The sequence below is a fragment of the Gorilla gorilla genome, chromosome 22 (assembly GCF_029281585.2).
Source record: "Gorilla gorilla gorilla isolate KB3781 chromosome 22, NHGRI_mGorGor1-v2.1_pri, whole genome shotgun sequence".
In the NCBI taxonomy this organism is placed as follows: Eukaryota; Metazoa; Chordata; class Mammalia; order Primates; family Hominidae; genus Gorilla; species Gorilla gorilla.
Window position 1 is genome coordinate 27,890,037 of NC_073246.2, and position 24,393 is coordinate 27,914,429.

The window sequence follows — 24,393 nt, forward strand, 5'->3', positions numbered from 1 at the left end:
CCAGAAGTGGATTTGTGAGGGTACAGGAAGCCTCTGAAAGCTTCATAAAGAAGGGAGATAGGATGTAAATTCAAATGAGGACATTTCAGTGGCAATAAGTATGATTCATAGTCCTCCAATGCTTTCCAAACAGTGCCTGTGTCTTTCCTAAGGAAAGATCTGATTTTCTTGGCATCAGGTGAAAACTTAATAATTCCCTGTGGCTAGCTTTCTAGTTCAATTAGCTGTTAGGTTTTCATCGTGGGCAGCCACTAGAACTGCACATTATATTCCAGAGCCAAAAGTACTGTGATTATAAGGCTTTTTTCCTCTTTATGTTATTATACCAAAGTAGATCCAAGTATTGTTATTCATCTTAAGGCAAAACAAACAAACAAAAAACAAAACAAACAAACAAAAAATAGTACCTGTGTTGTACCTTTCTAGATACACTATTAGTTTTATGTTTTCAAGGGTAGATTTTCTTATTATTCAGGTGAGGCCAAGAGGTCAGGAGATGATTATCATGGAAAAGACAGTTTGTTACTCACAGCTCCCAAGAAGCCGGTACATGCCACTACATGCAGGGTCATATGGGAAGCACCAGGGTTGGTCAGGAGGGGAAAACATGAGCAAGAGCCTTTTATTGTGGTTTTCATGGAAAGAATGAGCGAAGCAGGGTAGGCGGGTTTAGGACTGATTAGTTCAAATAATGGTGATGGGGCATGAGGTTGTCCCTAGTGGTCTGGTACCTGGTCCTGGGGTGATTAGAGCAGGTGAATAGTGGCCCAGAGTATAAGAAGGTGGTTGGGAGTTTAGGAGCTTTTGACTGACTGGTTTGCATGGGAAAGACATGCTCAGGGGCCATTCATTTGGCCCTGGGAGGGAGGAATCTTCCTGGGGTCAGCAGGGACCCAGATCAGAAATTACAGGAAAGATTAATTGTCTACTAAAGACTGACTGTGATCTTAGAAAATATGCAGCAGTCTAATTCATAAATTGCATTTAATGTCTTTCAAGAGATTAAGCATCTGTGCTAAGACAAAAATTTCTCCTATCTTCTGATGTTTGCCACAGAATATTAACACTAAAAATGAATGGCTTACTTTAACCTGAGATCTTTATTCATTCACTTATATGTCCTAATTTTTTTTCCCCCACATTCACTCCTAGGTTTGTAGACTACAAATCAGAAAAGTGACTGGAAAATAATATGTCCATATTTGTTGATTGAACGAATGAATGAATGACGAATCTGAGCAAGGGCTAAAATCTTCCATATTATCAAACTCCAGTACAACATCCAGTGCCTGGTAGCAGACATAGCTTCAACTGTAGTTGATAGTATATATGGATTAGCCATGTTTTAGACACAAGTTATTTTTAAATTTGCTTAATTAAGGACCTGCTAAAAAAAACAAACCAAACGAAAACAGGTTTTTTTTTTGTTTTTTGGTTTTTTTTTTTCAGCAAAGTATAATGAAAGGAGTACTGTACTAGGAGCAAGAAAGGCCTGGATTCTACATGTTGTCTCTGGCTCACTGATTTTGCTTTGTGCTAAAATGGGAAGCCACTCTCTTGAACCTCTATTCCATTATGTATCACTTAGGAGACTTAATGAAATAATCACTATGGTTCAGCTCAGTTTTAAGTCTCTATGATTTTACAGACTGTAAACAATCGTAGGTTCACAATTATAACAGTCTGGGATTTAATACAAAACCTCATCTTTACTAAAGAGCATTTTGATGGATTTTAATTTACAACATGTTGATTACAGGTACTACATATACACAGAATAATAATGCCAAGTACCTTTCTTCACCAGAGAGAATGTTACAGACATCATTTAATTTGTGCTTACAAAATCCAGCTATACCTGGATCCTTCCTAGGCAGCATGTTCACGGAGGATGCAAAAAACCCACAAACTGTGCCCACACAGTAAACATTTAAAATTAGAACTTTACATCTTTAAAGATCTTGATAAAGCCAGCAGGCCTGTGGGGAGACTGAGGCAGAGGCAAGCTCAGGTTTCCCAATATTGTAGGGCTGAATGATGGAAGAGCCAGACTTACCTGGGACATTCTCTCTCGGTGCTTGGCCTCAAGCCTCTCTTTGGCTTTCTGGAAATGGGCATGTTCATTCTCATCCCCAGGTGTCTCGAGATACTTGTCAACGGCATCAGGGGTACTGGCTGCTGTTGTAGGAACTATAAAGTAGAAGAGAAGGAGGTTTGAGAAAAAAAACCCAACAACAACAGAATATCCACTCGTTTAATAGAAAGCCGTATTTTCAGTTATTTCTCAGAACAGAGAATTTAGTAAAGCAGCGCATACAAGACGTTAATGCTGTTTAAGAGAACACCATGAGACACTGTGCAGCACAGTAAGGATGTGTTTCACCACTCCCAAGTACAGAATGAAGGAAAAATCTTTAAAATGGTCCATTTTGCAATTATAGCATTAGAGTTCTTTACGAAACAAGCATGCAAAGAGCAAAAACGGTGCTGAATAGACATGTTTTTCCAAATCCCCATGCTTTCCTAAATTACTATTTTGCAATTTTGAAAGTAAATGATGATATCATCAATATCATACACTAAGACTCCTGCAGAAACCACAGATATCTGTAATTAGCCTGCTGTAGAATAACGGCACCCCAGGGAAAAGGTAAATTGTATGATGTATTTTAGATAACTGAATTACGAAGACAACCTTCATGAGACAGTACAGGAAACACTACAAAAAATATATAAACATCAATAAACACATTTTTGAATCACAAAAGGACTTTTCTGCCTTCATAAATTTGACAATAGTCAATGAATTCATTATGCTAGTTGTCAAAAAGAAAGTGATTTCTATTTTGAATTCAACTAATACTGCTAAGCAATATTTGAATTGCAACATATACTGCTATATTATGTGAAAACATAAATACTCATAAAATTCAAGAGTACACTATAAAACAAAAATGTCTTAACTCATGAGCCAAGAGAATTATAATATCTATACAAGCAATTTTCCAAAAGATTAGTGAGAATGCAGAGTATCTATGAGCTTAAAAGCAAAAAAAGAATTTTGACTTAAGAGGAAGCATATTTAACATAAAAAACAAAATGAGATGTTTTCACTATCTTTTGAGGTCAAATCAATTGTTTCATTCAAAAGGTTATTCAAATATCACCAATGTTCCAAGTATTCCTATTGAATTATTAATATCTGTGTATTACATTTGGGATATAATATCTCAAAGAGGACTTCAATGAGAAGAATTGATAGCTAAATGATTTTGAAACTAAACTTGAAGTTAAATACGTTTTCTACATCCTTCAAGAAAATGTCTGGAATCTTAATCCAAAGTCTTCAAAGATATTAACTAAAACCGGAAGGCTGTTAAATAATTAAACAGTATCTTTCATTTTAAAGAGAAACATTCGTTTTGATTTTTTCCCTCCACTTCAATCCTGATTAATAATCATTTTTCAAAAAATAAAAGCAGTTGAGTGTCTATCCAGATGTTGCTTTCAAGTCGAAGGAAGGAGGCAGGGCATATTCCTGGTGCCTTTACACAGCTGCCCCTGTCTTCTCTGTAGCAAATAAGGGAGTGGTGTTCCTTCTTACATTGGCAGCAACGGGGGAAGGAAGGAAGGAAGGAAAGAGTCATGTGGGGATTTGCAATTAAGCACATTTGGATTTGAATCCCATTTCTTTTTCAGATCAGCTGTGACCTGGGGAGGAAACTTAAGCACTCCATGTTCCAATTTTTTTTATCAAGTGGTGATAACAAGCCGCAGGACATGATAGGAGAGCTGGGAAAATGAGATACCATACCACATGTAAGTCATCCGGCAGAGAGGGTGACACACGGCGGAGCTCATACATGTTAGTGGCTTTCCCTCCTCCTCTGCTTAATACATCCTGTTCAAATCTCAGAGCTAATGCTAACCACGGGAAAGTTCTGCTACTTTTATTCAAAGCCACTGAAAATGTTTTGGTAGAAGAGTGCAATAATAAAGAAAAAAAAGAAAAGGACAAATTTTAAAATTTTAAAAATTGAGAAAAAGAAACAAAAGAAAATACAAACATTAACAAAAAATAAATAAAATAGAACCACTGAAAATGAATTACACACAGGATCACAAAGTGCAACCTACAGGAAAAGCAGTATGTATTTTTTCAAAAAATGTTAGGTGTAGCCCACATAAAAAAGGCCGAAAGTATCAAAAATAAGTAAATTGTTAATTTCTAAGATTGAAACAATAATTTTGAATATTAAGACCTTTTTGGAAAAAAGGTAAATGTTTTTCTCCATAGCTTCAAGCAAACCAATATGCAAGTATTTTTAACTTAATCATTAAGTTAAAATGATTAAATGCTAATCATTTAACTTAATCATTAAGTTAAAATGATTAAATGCTAATCATTTAACTTAATCATTAAGTTAAAATGATTAAATGCTAAATACCACGTTCTTACTGACTTTAACTTAATGATTAAGTTAAAAATACTTGCATTTCAAGTTCCCAACTTGAAACCAACGTGGTATTTAGCATTTAAAATGTGCTTCCCTAGCTTTAGTCATCTTCTCATCTTAGCTGGTAGAGCTCAAATGAGAACAAGTTAAAGTAAAAGCAGAAAATAAAACAATAACATTCTTTTGCATAGTCCAATCTGGCAGAATGACATGTTTAGGCAAACCATATTTTATGTTTGAAACAAATGAAAATGTATAAATATTTGGGGTTATATTTGCTGATGAAGATAGTCATCTGGCTGTAACTGTTATAACCATAACATAAGCACCCCTTTGGAAAACTGGAATCATAAAACTTACTATATAAGAAGGAAGTTTTTTCAGCTCCTATGGTTTGCGAACACTGTCTACTGTATAAAGGAAAGAAGATAAACACTATAATCTGAATCACTATAATCAGATTGGCCTAAGTAGAAATGCACTTAGCAACATAATAAGAGAATAACCATGGAACATGAATGTGAGGTACGTTTAATAGGACTGAGGATATTAAAAAGGATAAAAACCTTCTTTTTAGGCACGTGGAAATGAATATGAATACTATATTACCAATTTAATCCATTGAATCCAGAAATATTTCTGTGGTAATTAATTTTCTGTGCCAACTTGATTGGGCTGCAAGGTGCCCAGATTAAACATTGTTTCTGAGTGTCTTTGTGAGGGTGCTTCTGGATGAGATTAGCATCGGAATTGGTGCACTCAGTAAAGTAAATCACCCTCCTCAACATGGGCAGGCATCACCCAATCTGCTGAGGGTCTGAAAACAAAAGGGCAGAGGATGGAGCAGTTCACCCTTTTTATTTCCTGGCTGCCTGAGCCAGGATATTGGTCTTCTCTTCTCCCTGGACTGAAATTTACACCATTGTCTTCCCTGGTTCTCAGGCCTTTAGATTTGGACTAAATCATACCACCAGCTCTCCTGGGTCTCCAACTTGCAGACAACAGATTGTGGGACTTAGCCTCCATAATTGTTGTGTGAGTCAATTCTGCAGAATCAATCTCTTCCTATACATATATATCCTATTGGTCCTGTTTCTCTGGAGAACCCTGAGCAATACAATTTCTCTTCAAGTAAATCTTTGTTAACAGTCCCAGTTATTTCCCATAGTTGAGGAAGCTGTATCTCTTTTAATCTTTAACTCAAATTTTTCAGCCATTCATACAAACTCCCCATCTCAATTAGTGTGAGTGAAATTATCCTATATTCATACCAACTAGCAAGCCAGATTACTGTCTAGTCAAGCAGAGAAGGACAGCATACGCTGATATTGTTAAATGAATTTAATAGTTCATTGCTACTGCTCTGCAGCTGGCGAGGATCCCGGAAGGAAAGAGCAATTTTAAGGTGGAGTATGTCCAGAGAGCTCAACTTCTATTTCGTGAATATCCTTATATCCTAAAGAGATTAAATTCATAGGACTGACTACCATTTTGTGATTACATCCACAGAAGGCCAGAGACACGTGTGCCCTATGTCCTCACCCATCAAGGTACTTCCTTTTGGGAAGGGAGTGGGGCTCAAGGAATGTCAGGATATGTCACAGGACACAGAGGAAACAGGAAGCTGTATATCAGCAGGTCACTGATATATTTAAGGTACTTAAAACACAGGTCACTGTAACCACTTAGAAAGTGGAAACAAACTGGCTTTAGGAGGCTTTATTTCTGGTTTTGCATTTTAAACTACCATAAAGCAGTTTATCCTGCTCACAGACCTCTGAGATTCCACGGAACCTCTGATAAAGGCTAGGATTTCAGCCGGATGGGGTGGCTCACACCTGTAATCCCAGCACTTTGGGAGGCTGAGGTGGGCGGAAGTTTGAGACCAGCCTGAACAACATGGAGAAACCCCGTCTCTACTAAAATAAAATAAAATAAAAAAATTAGCAGGGTGTGGTGGCGCATGCCTGTAATCCCAGCTACTTGGGAGGCTGAGGCAGGAGAATCGCTTGAACCTGGGAGGCGGAGGTTGCGGTGAGCCGAGATCATGCCAATGCACCCCAGTCTGGGCTACAAGAGCGAAACTCCGTCTCAAACAAACAAACAAACAAATAAATAAAGGCTAGGATTTCCATGTTGGCACTCCGTCTCAAATAAATAAATAAATAAAGGCTAGGATTTCCATGTTGGCCAAATGATAACAGCCTCTTTTCATCAGAGCCCACCATGCTAGGCATGTTCTATGTGTCCTCGTTTAATACATGGGAAGAAAAAATTACCCTATTTTATTGCATAGAGGCAAAACACTATCATTTAACATACCCATTCGCATCCCTAAACACACACAAATAAAGTCTCTTAAGATTGGGTAAGCCATAAAAAGGCTGTAAAGCTAATTTTTAGAGTAGTAAAGGGCTAATCCATCCACATGCTGGGGCACTGGAAAGGGTTTTTGTTGTTTTGTTTTGTTAATGAGCAGCACAACTTGGCAAAACAACCACATGCTTTGTTATGATGTCCGTTGGCTTGTTTTCTATGAAACAGCTGTTCCTGCCCCGAACACTATCTGGCAAATCCTTCAACAGAAGTTGGGTCATAAAGCAGGGATCAAGTGAAAGAGCCCATGGAGCTGGAATATGGAGGACGTTCTGGCCTTGGGTCCCTCCTCCAGCCTGCTCACTCATGCCTTCTGCAAGCAAGCTGGCTAGGTATGTTCCCCCTTCCACAGAAAACTAGACTTAAAACGAGACAAAACACAGGGTTCAATATCCTTAGCTCTAGGTTTTGACCTCTAGATGCCTAGTCATTAGCAGCAATACCAACATCACATGCATAAGCTTTTAACTTTTTAAATGACCTTTGTATTTATTTTAGTCTCCTAACAGAGCCTTGAGGGGCATGGCAGTATATATAGGCTATTACCTCCCTTCCTTTTCATAGTGATCATGTGTATCTAAACACTCATAACAAATGAAAAAATATAACAGAAAAGCAGTTCTAATTCCTAGTACATCACTGCTTCAAGGTGAATATTTGCTTCCAAATATACAGTGGCATTTTGGATGACTAACGCCTTCTACATAAGCCACATCCTTATTCTTTGCCACCCTGGGAAGTCAGAGGTATCAAAGCAGCTGAGACAGCAGCTCTGACATGGACAAACTATCCTGCCTTTAGTGCGCCTGTTCATTCTTTTATTCCTCCAGCCCGCCAACATTGCAGCCCTTATTATATGTGAGGCACATGGGAGAAACCAATGAGAAAAACATGAAGGCCCTGATCCTGGTGGAATTATATTCTAGGGAAAGAAACAATTACCACAAGAATTTTTTAAAAGCCAGTAAGTCATATTGTTAATATGTGATTTGTATTATGGAGAAAAAGAGGAAAAAGAAAAATAGAGCAGAGTTCAGAAGGATCGGGAGAGCTGAGGGGAGAGGGGAAAGGTAGACCGCAGTAAGTGAGCGACCAGGCAGAGTCTTAAGTGAGGAGGTGACATTCAGATCTTCCCAGCTGGCTGCTGGAAGGACATGGCAGGCAGATGACAAAACTAGCACGGAAGCCCTAAGAGTTGAGGCTGGCTGGCAAATTCCACGAGACCCGCCTGGCCAGAGCTGAAGAAGCAAGAGAGGAAGTAGTGGGAGAGGCAGGGAAGAAATGGGGGACATCATGTACAGCCTTGAAACCACAGTAAGGATTCTGAGGGACCAGCGTGGGCTGTTTGAGGGGGAGTATATGTGATGGGGCGTTTTGTTGAAGGATCACTCTGGCTGCTATGGGACAAAAGTAGAAGGAAGATCTTTTAAGAGGAGAAGACAGCCTGGGCGCAGTGGCTCACACCTGTAATCCCAGCACTTTGGAAGTCTGAGGCGGGCAGATCACCTGAGGTCGGGAGTTTGAGACCTGCCTGACCAACATGGAGAAACTCCGTCTCTACTAAAAATACTAAAATTAGCTGGGCGTAGTGGCAGGCGCCTGTAATCCCAGCTACTCGGGAGGCTGAGGCCGGAGAATTACTTGAACCCGGGAGGCGGAGGTTGTGGTGAGCCAAGACTGTGCCATTGCACCCCAGCCTGGGTGATAACAGCGAAACTCTGTCTCAAAAAAAAAAAAGGAGAAGACAAAGATGAAGGTGGCTTGGACCAGGGTGGCTGTCACAGGAGGTTGTTGCCCTCAGCCCCCTTCCCACACGAGAAGGGTCAGATTCCCTTCTTTCTCTCACACCAAAATGCTATTACCTCAGGGAACTGAATATGAAAACCGGAGAAACTGCTTTCACATGTGCGTGAGGGCTCATTTCAATTTTAATACTGATACACGCATGCTTGTCACAATACTGCCACTTCACACTGTAATCTATTCTCACTACCTGCCAGAGCTCTGTTTCCTGGGATGAAGTAAAATGGCAGGTTAGCTTTCAGTTTATTCATAAATGCTGATGCTGCACCCAACGTTCCTATCACAAAATGCTTCTCCATCACTGGGGCCAAGACACCAATGAAACATTTTCCATACCTGTGTTTCCTCTGAGAAAACTGTTATCATTTGAAGGGAAGTTACTTTAAAACAGGGGAAAACCTGCTAATATCTTCAGGATGAGGCAGACATCACTCTCCTAGCCTGTCTGAAGACTCCTTAGAGGATAATCCATTAAGTTGAACTGTACATGCACTGATTTCCCTCATTTTAGTTCTGATTTTGTAATCACTGCGGAGTACTCCATTTCATATTCATACTAATGTGGTACTTCACATTCATATAAGAATGTGGGGTCAGAATTAAAGACACTGTGAAAGATTGCCCCTATCATTTTGATATTCATTTGTTTCCTTAGGCTCTGGGGTGACACATAATTTTACAGTCACAATGGACTCAGGACACAAAAGAAGAAATAACCCACCTTCAAACAGCAATGACCGTGGCCATCTCCAACAGGCCAGAAGGCTGAATGTTTCCCTAAACAAAGGCTTATGAATGGCATTCAGTCGATATATTAATATTAGATTCTAACAAGAAAATTGGGTTAGTCTCCTTTCATCAGCAGAAAAGCAATTTATCTCTATAGCCTTGATAACAGAAGATTAAAACAAATTAAGACCTATATAAATCACTGCCTTATCATTGAAAATGCTATTTGATACAGACCTAGCAATGTTGTCATTTGAGATGGCTATAATTTAGGAAAGGAGACAAGGAGGATCACTTATAGATGAGTGAAATATAAACTTGTTAGCGTTCATGTGAAACTTTAATCTTGAAACATGGCAGAGCTTTCCGAGTGCCATGCTTATTATAACTTAAAAAAAGTGTCTCTTAAAAAAAAAAAGTGTCTCTCCATTTTCCTAATTTGAAAATAGTTAAAACTCCTAACGCATTCTAAATTCAAGTATTTATGCTACCCATTAAGTCCAAGATAGAGGAGCCATTTATAACAAGAAAATACAGTTTGTGATCCTCCAGTGTAATACCAGACTCTCTTAAAAACAAAATAACAACAAGAAGAAAAAACAAAGGCATTCTCCCCCTAATATGCCCTTGTATTACAATTTTATAGTCAGTGCAATCATAGTTGGTGGAGAACACTATCAATGCATCGTATGGACATAAGGTAATAAAAATATAATCTATGATGTGTTTACTCTAGTCAATCTACATTTCTTTTTTATGTCCATGGACACATACTGACATGGGAATTTTTTCAAATATATGAACTGAATGTGAAGGAATGAATGCTGGCATTATTTTTTATTAACATCTATTCTCTATTCAGCACAACACACTAAAACTTAAAAGCAACCTCAAGTTTGAATCTAAAAAATATATGTGAAGCAATAGCAATAATAACTGGCGTTCAGAATGGGTTAACCTTAGGTTATTGTTTTTTGTCAATTTGTCAGAAGCTATTCTTGACTTCATTAATGGAGGCACATAAAGAAATAACCTGTCATAGCTGCTCAGCACTCAATAGATGAGTTCGAAAAGTCAAAATCTTCAATATTGTCCACTTTCATATAAACTGTAGCAGTAAAAGGAGATGGAACTGTTAACCTCTATGGAGGTCTTAAGGATAAAGCTGATTTCATTTTACCCCAGCCTTCCAGAGCAATCTTCTCCTACACTTCTATATTTTACTTTATATTGTTATTTAACTCTATGACATATCTGGGTCTCATCTCATTAATAAAATTATCAAGTTATTGAAAGCCAGTACTCAGATTCCTTTGCTGGTGTCCCTCAAAATACCTGGCCTAGCACATCCTGGGCTCAAAAATAACTGCTGCACAGTTCACAACTGCAAAGATACGGAACCAACCTAAGTGCCCATCAACCAATGAGGGATAAAGAAAATGTGGTGTATATACACCACGGAATACTAGTAGGCCACAAAAATCACAAAATAAAAGTCTTTTGCAGCAACTTGGATGGAGCTGGAGGCCATTATTCTAAGTGAAGTAATCAGGAATGGAAATACAATATGTACTCCCTTATAAATTGGGAGCTAAGCTATGATTATGCAAAGGCATAGAGTAGCATAATGGACACTGGAGACTCAGAATGAGGAAGAGTGGGAAGGAGGAGAGGGATAAAAAACTACGTATTGGGTACAATGTACACTACTCAGTTAATGGGGACACTAAACTCTCAGACGTCACCACTATACACTTCATCCCCGTAACTAAAAACCACTTGTATCCCCAAAGCTATTGGGAAAAAAATAAAAATAAAAATAAAAAAACCTGCTGTATTAAACCAAGGATCGGCTTGCTGGCTACCCTTTTTTTTTTTTCCCTTGAGATGAAGTCTCGCTCTTGTCCCCCAGGCTGGAGTGTGATGGTGTGATCTCAGCTCACTGCAACCTCCGCCTCCCGGGTTCAAGTGATTCTCCTGCCTCAGCCTCCCGAGTAGCTGGGATTACAGGTGCGTGCCACCATGCCCAGCTAATTTTTGTATTTTTAGTAGAGATGGGGTTTCGCCATGTTGGCCAGGCTGGTCTCGAACTCCTGACCTCAGGTGATCTGCCCGCCTCGGCCTCCCAAAGTGCTGGGATTACAGGCGTGAGCCACTGCACCCGGCTGCTGGCTACTTTTATGAAAGTAGTATTATCGGAACACAGCCTTGTGTATTTGTTTACTTATTGTCTATTGTTGCTTTCATGCTACCACTGCATAGTTAAGTAGTTATGACAAACCGCATGATCTACAAAGCCTAAAATATCTATAATCTGGCCTTGTATGAAAAATATTTGCTGACCACTTTATTAAACAATCCACTTACCCTCTTTTGGCAAATAGCTAAACAACAGAGGAGAGACATAATGAACAGTCTTTTACCACAGGTAGAACATCTCTAATCTGAGAATCTGAAATGCTCCAAAATCTGATAATTTTTGAGCACTGACATGACGTCATGGTGGCTGGGATAGCAACACCTTTGTTCTCTCACAGTGCAATGTACACAAACTTTGTTTCATGAACAAAATTATCAAAAATACTGTATAGGCCAAGCGTGGTGGCTCACACGTGTAATCGAAGTACTTCGGGAGGCCGAAGCTGGTGGATCACTTCAGGTCAGGAGTTCAAGACCAGCCTGGCCAACATGGTGAAACCCTATCTCTACTAAAAAACACAAAAATTAGCTGTGTGTGGTGGCAGGAACCTGTCATTCATTCCAGCTACTTGGGAGGCTGAGGCAGGGGAATCTCTTGAATCCAGGAGGCAGAAGTTGCAGTGAGCCAAGATCACGCCACTGCACTCCAGCCTGGGCGACAGAGCGAGACTCAATCTCAAAAAAAAAAAAAAAAAAAAAATTGTATAAAATTATCTTCAGACTTTTGTATAAGGTGTACATGAAACATAAATGAATTTCATGTTATTTCATCATGAATACATCAGTATTCCAAAATCCAAAATCTGAAGCACTTCTGGTCCCATTTTAGAGAAGAGATATTTAACCTGTATTCAAAGTAGATGGCCCTTCTTTTTAAAAAATGCTGAGTTGCTAAGCAATCCAGTTCCTTTCAATTTTAGGGTCATCTCTAATTATTATGGCTTTGAAGAAAAAGCCATTCTTCCTATCTAAGCATTTCCAGATACCAAAGATTTAGCTTTTCACACTTGTTAATCTGATAGAATATACTGGCGCTGATGTGACATGTAGTTTAACTCACCATCACATCTTTTAATGCTTTAAAATTGTTCTCCCTCCCTAGGTTGGTTGGGGAGCAAAGTGTAATCCCAGGTTGCCTAATCTAATTTGGCAGTTTTAGTTCCAATAGTATTGCAGAATGTGCTAATGGGAACTAACATTTGCTACTGCACAGTGAAAAGAACAAGAATAGTGTGATTAAGAACAATAGTTCAAATTTGGCCAAAGATTAAATGGCCTAGGCATTCAGACTTCTGTCTTATGGCTCCTGTCTTTACAACGACCCTGGGGTTAAGGTGGCATATTCCATTGAAAGGCTGCGTGGTGAGTTATCTACGATTTGAAAATTACGAGCTTCTGCGGCAACAAACTTGGAACTTGGGGATGGAACTTGGGGCCTGACTTGTTAAGTTCCAATTCTTTTCATATTCTCTGTAAGTGTACCAATCTGTTTCATGTCATCTGGACCATTCTGATGTGCCTAGAAATCAATCTTTTTCCCTCCCTCAATCCTGCATGGGGTCAGGCCTACACCTCTGCACAAACTCTAAGGCCATAAACATAATCCTAAAGTACAAATAACCTGTGTAGCAAGACTATAGGACATCTCTACAGATGGTTGTCCTCCAGCATATCCTGGGATTCTAGGAAACTAAGATGAAACAGAGAGGAGAAAGGGGTGGTGCATAGGTGAACCATGGACTTCTAACTAAGGGATTTGCTGGTTTCTCTTCTGCTGCCACAGTAGCTTACATCAGAGCAGGAAAACTACGAGACCTTCAATACTATAGTCAGGACAGCAACAGCAACTTCCACTTTACCTTGCAAATATTGAGAGCTTGGACAATAGTCTAACAAATTCAATTTCAAACATCTGTCGAGAATTGGAGGATACTGACATTCTAACATTTCAACATGCCCCCAAATTTGTGGAAAGTACACGTGTTTACACCAGGAGAGTTCTATCTCTGAGTCAGATGTGGGGAAACTACTACTCTAGAACAGGATTCTCAACCAGAATGTGACCCCCTGGGCACATTTAGCAATGTCTAGAGACATTTTTAGTTATCACAGCTGGAGTTGTGTTAATGGCATTTAGTGGGTAGGGGTCAGGGGTGCTGCCAAACACCCTATATGCATAGGACAGACTCCTAAAAATTAATTATTTGAATCAAAATGTCAATAGTGCTGAGGTTGAGAAACCTTGGTTTAGTTGTTTGTACCACATGTCAGCACAAATGAAGGAGCCTGAGATGGGTCACACTTTGGCCAGATCACATGGTGCAATCTGCTGACTAAAAACTGGCATGATGCTCTTTGAGAGATTAAATGCCATTAAGGAGTTGGTCTGTTTGCCTTTTGGGATGCAGTCTGATGGAGACAGCACTAGAAAAAATGGTCACACTCTCATATTTAAAATATAAATGAATCAACAAATATTTATATAATTTTATTGTCTACAAATACTACATTTTGAAGATTAAATGTGAAACTTTTTGCACTGTCCTAAACCCAAATGGGCAGGTGCAAAACTAATGTCAGAAATTAACTCAGCTCTCATAAGATTCTTTATCCCAAATGAGAAAGGGTTTTTTTTTTTAATGATTTGAATTCCTATGTTCATGAATAAAATGAAAGCTCTCAGCCTTATATTTGTGGTTTAGATTTTTATTTAAAATAACAATAAAATATGTCCCTAAAATTGCAATGCTCAAAATTGGTTTTTATGACAAAAGTTTGAAACCTAGAAATGCCTGATTTATGGCAAATTATTGTTTTTATAATGCAAACCATCATACATTTTCTCCCTAAGTGTAATCTTTTATCAGTTCAACTGAAGAGCTTTTTCTATCTCCTTTCACATTTGTTATTTGACTAGAAGCAGCTTAGACTGAGCAACCTGTAAAACCAACCACCTTTGTGCAGAAATATCATCCAATTGGCTCTAGATTGATGAAGGAGCAAAGTCAAGTCCAAGTTGCCCAGTCTAACAGGCTTGCTTACCTTCTAGTTCAGCTCCTTTTCTCTGAATTGAGTCTGCCATCTGAATTTGACCTCCAGATGACCATGACTTTTTCAAATCAAATGTGCAGTTTGCTATAAATAAGACCACATAGCTGCACAGGCTATAAATAACTAGAAATGATATGTTTTTTTCCTTGTCTGTTTGTACTAGCACTGCAAAACCCTTCACTTGCTGTGACTGAATAGTCTCTGTAGGTAGACAAGAAAATATAGCTGCCCAAGTCACTTCATCCTCCTAGAATGGAAAGGTGTCAGGATCCCAAATACACTGCAAGTAGATGGAGAAAATTACTGGGAAGGAGAAAACTACAAAAGAGACTTTCAGTATCTGTTTGGAACAGTGGATGATGAAAGTGGTAGTTACGTGTACAGCATGAAAATAAATTTATCAAACAATGATGCTTGTTTCCATCAGTTACTAAAAATGGAAAAACAGAATTCTTATACATGCTAAAATGAAACAAGAGAAAAATAATCACTGTTTTATAAAAGAATGGGAAAGATTTAATTTACTGATGCGTGCTCTATTCATGGCATTTAGGAAAAAATGTTAACATTCTTCATCCTCTTTTCACTGTTTTCTGTATTCTTAAAATGTGCTTCTGAATCGCAAATGTGATTTCACTAACCGGCAAAACAATGTCAGAACCAAATGCTTAGCCATTTGGTGTGGAGTGCGGCCAAAATGTCATTTGGGTTTCAAAGCCTGGTCCTGCCATGTTCGATGGCTTGGGACAAGTCACTAAGCTCTTGAAGCCTCATTTTTTCTCGTATGTACAAAAGGAATGAGGAAAATGCCCACAAAGTGTTCTGAAGAAAAATAAATGATCTGTGAAAATGCTCGGTACAATGCAACTTAACATGCGTACCTATGTATTATCAACACTATAGTGGAATAGCTAGAGCTTTTTCCTAGTCTGTGTCAACCCACTTGCTGTACTTACACTGTTTTTAGAGAAAAATGCTTTTTTCACAATAGCAAAAGAAACGTTTATGTTGCAGCAATACAAACCACATCCTTCAAAAGTTATACATAATGTGAATTATTCTGAATATTTTATGGAGGCCATTAAAAAACTTTATAGTTTAGGATGCAGTCTTTTTTAAAATACCTAATCCTTCATCTATAATTTATCATCTTTAAAAAAGATAACTGGCTTCATCAGTTTTGAGATGAGGGTTTTTTTTTTTCAGGATAATGTACACAAATGCTAATTATAAAATATCTAAGTTACAACTGAAATTGTGCCTCTTCTTCCAGCAATCATAAGCATAAATGGCATACATCATCCCTAACCTAACACTGGATAAATCTATTTCTGGATGGAATCCAAATTCAAATATGAGTACTAAAACCACATTTTAAAACTAAGCTCGTCTGATATTACAACTGAAATAAAAACAAAACATAAGACACTGTAAGGCGTGCAGTGGCTGGACAATGCATTTCTTTATAGGAGGCTCTTTCTCTACTTCCTAGTCAGAAGGTGAGCACCTCTAACCTACCATTATGCCTTCTGGGAGAGGAGAAAGAGGGGTTCCTAATGTCTAAAAGTGACCATTCATGTCTAAAGTTGCAACCGGGTCTTGTAACACACAGAATTGAAATCTGCGTGTACGAATTAGTCCATGTACTACAATACATGAATATTAAGTACTTTTTCTGAGGAAACAAGTTACTTATGTATTATAGTCTCTTGTTAAATCATGGCATCTTGATGTAACCGAGTACTCTACTTTAAAGATCTTTCTTTCTTCCTTTCTTTTCCTTCCAGTTTTAGTAATGAAATGGTAACCTTTGCTCTCTTTCTTCCCACCAGGCACTCCCTGCACAGCGCTTCCGTTATCTAATTACGCTTATAATTATTATTAAAATTATTAATGCTTGCTTAGAAGTTCCACTGACTGACTTAGGCACCTTCAGAATTCTCCCTCATCAGGAGATCACCTCAAGGCTGCAGTTAATTTACAACCCGATTGTGTGGGATGCGCCAGCCCACTTACCGAACTGGATAATAACTCAAGTCTTTGGAACAAGCCCTGTATAGCAGCACCTCCTCACCCCTCCTTCATGCCCTGCATTCCAAGCTCCCCTTTTTAAGCCTTTGTTTTTTAATCCAAAATTTGAGATGGTTGCTTTAAGGCAGGAGCCTGGACCATTTCCCCATTGCTAGCTTTGCTAAGTAAAGTCACTTTCCTTCCACTGCACCTAGCCCTTGTTCTTCAGTTCTGCAAAAGCAGTGAGAGGCTAAGCCTGCTCTCAGTTACACTGATAGCTTTTAGGAAATAAAATAGTAATGGCAAATACAATACAATGACGTTGTCCATATAATATTCAATAAAACCAGACTAAATAAAAAGGAAATTGGTCAGAAATAATAGAAACTTAGTCAATGATGTTCTTAGCCCAACATCTCAAGCTGTCTGGCAAAATCAGATGTAATTACAAGCAAGGTAATGGGAAGAAACATTTTACTAAGACAGGTGTTCAAGAAACACAAAACCATGCAAAGAAGGTGATGATGCTGGAGTTATGTGAACCAAGCAGCATCCTCCTCCCCTCTTCCCTTCCCTCAGGTGAATGACAACGTACGTTTAACAGGATCTCGGGCAAGAGGTTCCTGGGTAGTCTTGAGTAAACTTTGGGACACTATGGAAAAAATAAGAGAACGTAACTAAAAACAAAAAGAGAAACATGGGAATGATGGCTGAAATGCACATGAGTCCACTGACAAAAAAACAACCTAACAAACAAAATCACTCACTTAGGTTTGGTCCCTCCAACAAAACCAAAATGAACATATTAACATAAGATCTATTTTTGTAAGAAGTTAACATTTGAGAATGCTGGATATTTTGTCTCTGATAGTATATCCGAGTAACAACAGGTTTCTTAACAGAAGAGGACTTCTTGCTCCTTTTGTGCCAAATATCCCCAATTCCCTTCGATGCATTTTTTCACAAAAACTCCATTTATTTCACTCATTCATAGGACAGCATGTGGCTCTCGGCTCTGGCTGTTTGCTGAGGCTTATACTCTCTACTTATTCTTGTCCACCCATCTAACTGATCTTCAGCCTTTGCCTTCTTCATACGTTATTCTGTCACCTTTCCCCTCTAAAATCAGGCATAGCTAGCCTTATCTAATACATCTCTGTTGGGAGCATCGACCTTTTGCAAAACCCTCAGCAAACTGTGTGCCACCCAGGACACTTGGACAGGTGCCCACTGGTCACTCCCAGCCCAAACTGATCAAAGGGAGAGAGTGTTAGGGGAAGGGATGGCAGTACTGGGGTGAGGTGGAGAGAATTTTAATCTCTTGAAGCAAATTCATCACTGCTAATAATTAAAACCAAATACATCTCTTATTACCAAAAAATATACATGATATTTCAGAAAATGAATCCACCCAGGGAAAGGGAGAAAAAGGTTGCAAATCTGCCAGGAATCCTCTCCCACCGGCTAAACCAGTGAGAATCACTGGAACAAAAGGCCTTTGTTCCAAAGGCTGCAGGCAAGAGAATTCTCCATTGTGTTCGCAATACCTGACCTAATTGACTGCTTTGTTTGAAACTGAAGAAGGGAGTCATTTGAGCCAGAAACTGCAATCATCCAATCAGAGCCAGAAAAAAAAAAAAAAAAAAAAAAAAAAAAAGCCCTTGAGGTTACCAGTTCCTACACCTGTTCACACACGGGACTGAAGCAGTCATCTCATTCACTGGCGATGGCAGGAGACCAACAGGAGCTTTTCCATTACATTCCTCTTAGATCCTGGGCTCCTTTACAGTGGGGGTATTAATGGTGCAGGTCCTTCTGTTGTTTTGCTTAATCCTATGATCTTGCTGCAAAACAATTTATATAATCCCTAGGAATCTCAGGCAGGAAATGTGGCTGCCACCCTTGCAACACAGCGAATAGGCAGGAGTCTCTCAAAAAAGTAATGCACAGTTATTGAGTTTCATTTTTAGTTATCAAGCTGAGCTGAATAATCACTTCTTGAGTTCATACTTCCTACTCATGAACAACAACAACAAATAAATAAATAAATAAGCACAATTGGGAATTTCACTTGGAAGTCTGTTAACGACATGGAAGTCTCACATCTGGTACTGGACCTCCTGAGAATTACCTCTTTGGGGAAAATTTCATCATGCACTTAAGTCATCATGACTTCATATTTTTATCCCCCGGAATTATGAAAAGCTTAATGTTCAAGAGAAAGACTTTGAAAATTATGTTCTGGCCGGGCGCAGTGGCTCACACCTGTAATCCCAGCACTTTGGATGGCCAAGGCAGGTGGATCACTGGAGGTCAGGCGTTCGAGACCAGCCCGGTCAACATGGTGAAGGCTTGTCTCTACCAAAAATACAAAAAAAATTAGCCGGGCGCAGTGGCATGTGCCTGTGATCCTAGCTGCTGGGGAGGCTGAGGCAGGAGAATCACTTGAACCCGGGAGGCGGAAGTTGCAGTGAGCCAAGATCGCGCCATTGCACTCCAGCCTGTGAGACAGAATGAGACCCTGTCTTTAAAAAAAAAAAAAAAAGAAAATTATGTTCCTCGAGCCTTATGTCATTGAAAGTTTCTCACATTAAGTCAAAAGTTTTCTTCTACATTCAAGAGAAGAAGCAGAAGTTTGACCTGGCAAATGTCTGTGTGCTGAGCTCGGAGGGGGCAAGATGGGCACTTCTACCCTCTGGCATTTGAGATGCATGAGCTCAATTCAATCACATTCCCTCATCAGCACAATAAAAGACATGTTATGAACCAACTTAAAGGTATTCATCACAGCCATACACCTTATCAATGCAACTCAAGCTGCATCAGCCAGGCTTCCAGTGGTAGACAGTATCTGCACAGGTAGTGCACATGCATAAACATGAACACATATGTACACAGACAAACACATAAGTATGCATTTGCAGAAACGGCTGGCTGCAGAAGACAAAACAGCCACTCCAGCTTTGTTTAAAAGAGAAGCACTCAAAAGTCCCTCTGGATTGCAAGACATATGTGCTACAGCTAGGAAGAGAACACATCCATGGCCATGCTTTATCAGGGAAAGACGGAGAGGTGTGCTCATGATTGAACATACTGCGGAGACTCTGAGCAATTAGAGAAGTGGACAGAAATGTGGTTAGTGGTAGCAACAGGCCCATTCCCAAGAACCAGGAAAATCAATCTGTTACAAAAAGCAGAGTCAGTGGCGAGAGAGACGAAAGGTGGCCAGGCTCGAAGAAGGGTCCACTTACTGACGCTGCCACACACGGCCATGCAGTACTCTTCTGTGTCAAAGTTGTTCCGGTTGCCGCCACATCCGCCGTAAAAGAATGGGGCACACTTCCCTTCAGTCACATCAAAGTACCAGCGGGAGATCATTGCTCGGCATGGCCCCGTCTCGGCTTGTTCAGAGCACACCTCTAATCAGAGGAGATGTGGGGAACCACATTTAGCATGAAAAGGCACTGTCTCTCTGTTCATGTATACACGTTTACTTCTTTTAATCCTCCCAGTGGCAACCTGGACTGGTTTATTAGGCAGCATCTACCAAACATTTACTGAGGAATTTAACTGGCCACCAGGACTAGAGATTTACACCTCTCAGAGCATGCACTCTCATCTGGTTTAATGAGTGCAGGACTCGGTAGTAATAAAAGGATTCCGGCCAAAGGTGAAAAGATCATTTGGCTGCTTTTAGATGAGTATGAAATGACGGAAGGTGTCTGCACATCAAAACAATTCTCCATTATAAAAAAGAAACTTCTCTGTTTAAGAAGTCAACTTTCATGTAAGGAAACTGCTTTGGTTATGAAGCGAAAGTTTAAGCCCTCACAAACATCTGATTGCTTTCCTTAATAAATGATTGCCTTAACCCAAATATAAAATTAATTGCATATATTTTGAATGTTTTCCAGTGTTGGAGGCTGTCTGTCCATTGACTTTATCTGGAAACACATGTCATATCTGTAAATGTGACTTATACTCAATGACATTAACTTAAGACCATTCATTTGTATATTAAAATATGTACTAATATAAATGGTCTTAAATTAACTCCGATTTAAGACCATTTTATTTGTATATTAAAATATGTATTTATATATTATACATTAATAATTTAATTACATATGCATGAAGTACATCTATAACAATGTATTATTAATTCTGCTATTTAATTGATATTTATATATTAAAAATCTGTATTATTTATATATATTTACATACACATTAAGTACAACTATAACAATGTATTATTTAATTATGCTACTTAATTGATATTTATGTATTAAAAATCTGTATTATTTGTATATTTTGTATATTTACCTGACCCTTGGGCAGGAATGTTCCAAACAATAAAAAGCAGTCAATCAACTCTAACTGATTAATACACACCACGCACTGTTATACATTAAAACACATCTTACCTGTCAACATGTCTTGCCACCCTCCCCAAGATCAGTTTCACTCATCCCTGATTGCCTCAAAGTCAATCAGTGACCCATCCAATTGCATATATAAAGTCAATCCTGAGTAGAATTATAACTCTACCTCCCATGTATATCCCATTTTTATTGGGAGTGAAACAAAAGCCCAATTCTCTCTCTGGGTTTGTGCCCTGCCCTTGCTAGACTGACGCCTTAGCACACACAGATGTCTTCTTAGTTTTACTGACAGAGGAAAAAACACCTTTCTAAAAGATGAAAGCCATGCATCACCCATTACTTCCAAGTTAGGAATATTCAACAGATTCTTTTTTTCTTTTTATGAGACAGGGTCTTGCACTGTCGCCCAGTGGCACAATCTTGGCTCACTGCAACCTCTACCTCCTGAGTTCAAGTGATTCTTGTGCCTCAGCCTCCCAAGTAGCTGGGATTACCCTTGTACCAGCACACCTGGCTGATTTTTTGGTATTTTTAGTAGAGATGGGGTTTCACCAGGTTGGCCAGGCTGGTCTTGAACTCCTGGCCTCAAGTGATGCACCTGCCTCAGCCTCTCTAAGTGCTGGGATTACAGGCGTGAGCCACTGCCACTGGTCCTTCAACAGATTGATTCTAATTAGCCAATCAAAGACAAGGATCCACAATGTCAGTACAAATGTGGATTAACTATTGTTTTACTTCCCTACACACGTTGCTCTTTCAGTAGATGCAATAAAGTACTGGTAAAACCAGAGGTTGCTACCATCACGATGATGTCAACAGGAGGGACAGTCAGCACTAAGCCCAGAAGGTGTCAAACACTCCGCAGGAGAAATGCGCCATGCAACGGACATGAAGATGATCTGACACTCTTCACGTGGTTTTCAGATGGAAACGTGGCTACGAAAGCATCAACCTCATTATCATCCATCATTAAGGCCATCTCACTCAGTACTGCTGCTTTCAAAGTCCATGCTCCCAAAGCAAATTGGATTTCTGTACACAATATTCTTATAGGATGAAACCCAACCAACTTGTTGACGTAAGTATCCCATCTACTTCGCATTTTATTTATCTTCCAAAATTAAAGGACTGGCACCCTGATTTATTAAAAGTGAATTGGTTCTAGGGGCCATATCCCCTCTGAGTTACTGACAGAGCAGCTTCTGGCCTGTGAAGCTCAAAGCCATGCCTAGATGTGAGGATCCCATCAACTATAGCCAGCAGTGGTCTCTGCTCCCAGAGCTTACCTTCAGTTGTAACAAACATCTACAGCTTCACTTTGCTTTCCTTCTCTGTATCTCCTTCACCAATGTGTACATATTCATGTCACATGCTCTTTAATGTTTCTAAGACACAACAATACCCATTATTAATGTCTTACTCAGGCAGTGTTAATTCCAATAAGGCAGCAGTGCCTCCAGAGCCTGCACTGTGCCGGGAACTGGCACTGGGATTGCAAGCACTGTGGTCACTGCTACCAAGGGAGGCACAGAATCCCTTCACCCCATAGTCACGGGAGCATTGGCAACAAAATTCACCATGCCTTGGCAATTTATGCTGACCCTCACATTTTGGCATTAAAAAAAAGTATCATCTTAGAGTACCAAATATGTATCTTCTTATAGATGTGTGCCACAGGCCTCGCAGTGAACATCACAGCTCTGCAGATGCACAAACCTTGTCTTTATGAGTCTATATATTAAATAAAAGTGGTAGAATTTTGGATGGGTGCAAGTCAAGTAATGGGATAAAAGAATGATGATCGAAGGAGATGATTCATGATAAATATGTGCCCTTATGTGCGACCTAGCAACAATTTCTTACTTATGATAAAGGCACAATCTCCCCAGTCCAGAACCTAAATGGCATTATATTAACATTTTCCTATACCACTAGTTAAACATAATGCTACATTCATTTTATTTTCTTCTGCCTCATTCTATAACAGCTATGAAACCATTTGTTATAGCTAATTCGTAGAAGCCAGGCTAAATGAGCCCTAATCAACTAGAACAAGCATTCAGAACTCAAAATCCATTTACATGTTAATTAAGTAAATAGTATAAGCTACACGTTGAGCCTACAACTCTTGCTGGAGTCTCCAGCTGTAAGAGCCTTAACTCCTTCCTTTCATAAAGGCCAAGAAAAGAGTGAGTTAGTCCCTATTCGGGGAGTGTTGGTTGGTTCTCCCAATCCTGTTAGGGGCAGTTGGCACTCTTGACTTTGAATGGCCCCCAAGAGTTTCACTGCCTTGGTGGAGTCCAAGTGGGCATCATGGGCAATAGCAACAGATCCCACAATATTCAAATACAAAAGGCTACCTGAGATAATGCGGTCAGGAATGGGTGTAACAGTGTATGTTAATTTAATGTCAAATACATAATGTATAGAGAAGATGTATGTGAGGCTGGAAGAACAGGACTGACAGTGTGCTTTTGTTACTTCTGAATCTCTAAGAGACAGCTACCTTGTCCAACTGTTTCTCATCTGCTGACATGGAGGATGAGCAGACAGGCCTTCTCTTAACATGCAACCCCTCTCCTGGTGAAAAAGAGCTTCTCGTTATAATTCCCCCAACTGTCAGCAACCCTGATTCCCCATCACCTCACCTCTCACTTCCCAACACTTTCCCTCAGGGAAATAATGAGAATAGCAACTTCCTACAGCAGTGAAGCTGATTTCGGAGAGGACTGGGAAAGGAATGGAACGTATCCTCTATCACTCATAATTATATTCCTACTCTACTACAGGGAAAGGGAATGCAACTGTTTGTTTTCTCTGACTTTTTTGCTAACCCTTTATTATTCGACAACAATTTTCCATGTAGTAGAAAAGAGAATCTTAGCCTACTCTGGGAGAAGCTGGGACTGAGGGTAGGGTCAGCACCAGGGATGTATGATGCTAATGCTTTTACACAAAGTATGACTAAGCACACAAGAAATGGCCAGTGCCTCTCAGAAGTGAACAAGGAGAAGCAACAGCATAGACTTGGGTTAAAGCAGTGTTAAGGGATTAATGTCAATTTAATAGTTGTGATACTGTACTGAGTGAAGACTATGCAGGGTCTCTTTGTATTAATTCTTTTTTTTTTTTTTTTTTTGAGACAGAGTCTCGCCCTGTTGCCCAGGCTGGAATGCAGTGGCACTATCTCCGCTCACTGCAGGCTTTGCCAAGCTCCGCCTCCCAGGTTCACGCCATTCTTCTGCCTCAGCCTCCTGAGTAGCTGGGATTACAGGCACCCGCCACCACACCGGCTAATTTTTTTGTATTTTTTAGTAGACACGGGATTTCTCTGTGTTAGCCAGGATGGTCTCGATCTCCTGACCTCATGATCCGCCTGCCTTGGC

General features: G+C 39.5%; 1 protein-coding gene across 6 annotated transcripts in view; it reads right to left on the minus strand.

Annotated features, from left to right (window-relative positions):
* APP (amyloid beta precursor protein) overlaps nt 1-24,393 on the minus strand; it is a 284,040-nt gene that overhangs the window by 94,089 nt on the left and 165,558 nt on the right. For 2 of the 6 annotated variants that reach the window (XM_004062633.5, XM_004062636.5), the window contains exons 7-9: nt 19,877-20,044; nt 17,221-17,277; nt 2,057-2,190 (exon numbers count right to left, since the gene is read on the minus strand). In XM_004062633.5, the coding sequence (XP_004062681.1) occupies nt 2,057-2,190; nt 17,221-17,277; nt 19,877-20,044 (359 nt within the window). The remainder of the gene's footprint in view (nt 1-2,056; nt 2,191-17,220; nt 17,278-19,876; nt 20,045-24,393) is intronic. The other 4 variants (XM_004062637.5, XM_004062634.5, XM_004062638.5 and 1 more) reach the window with 2 other exon arrangements.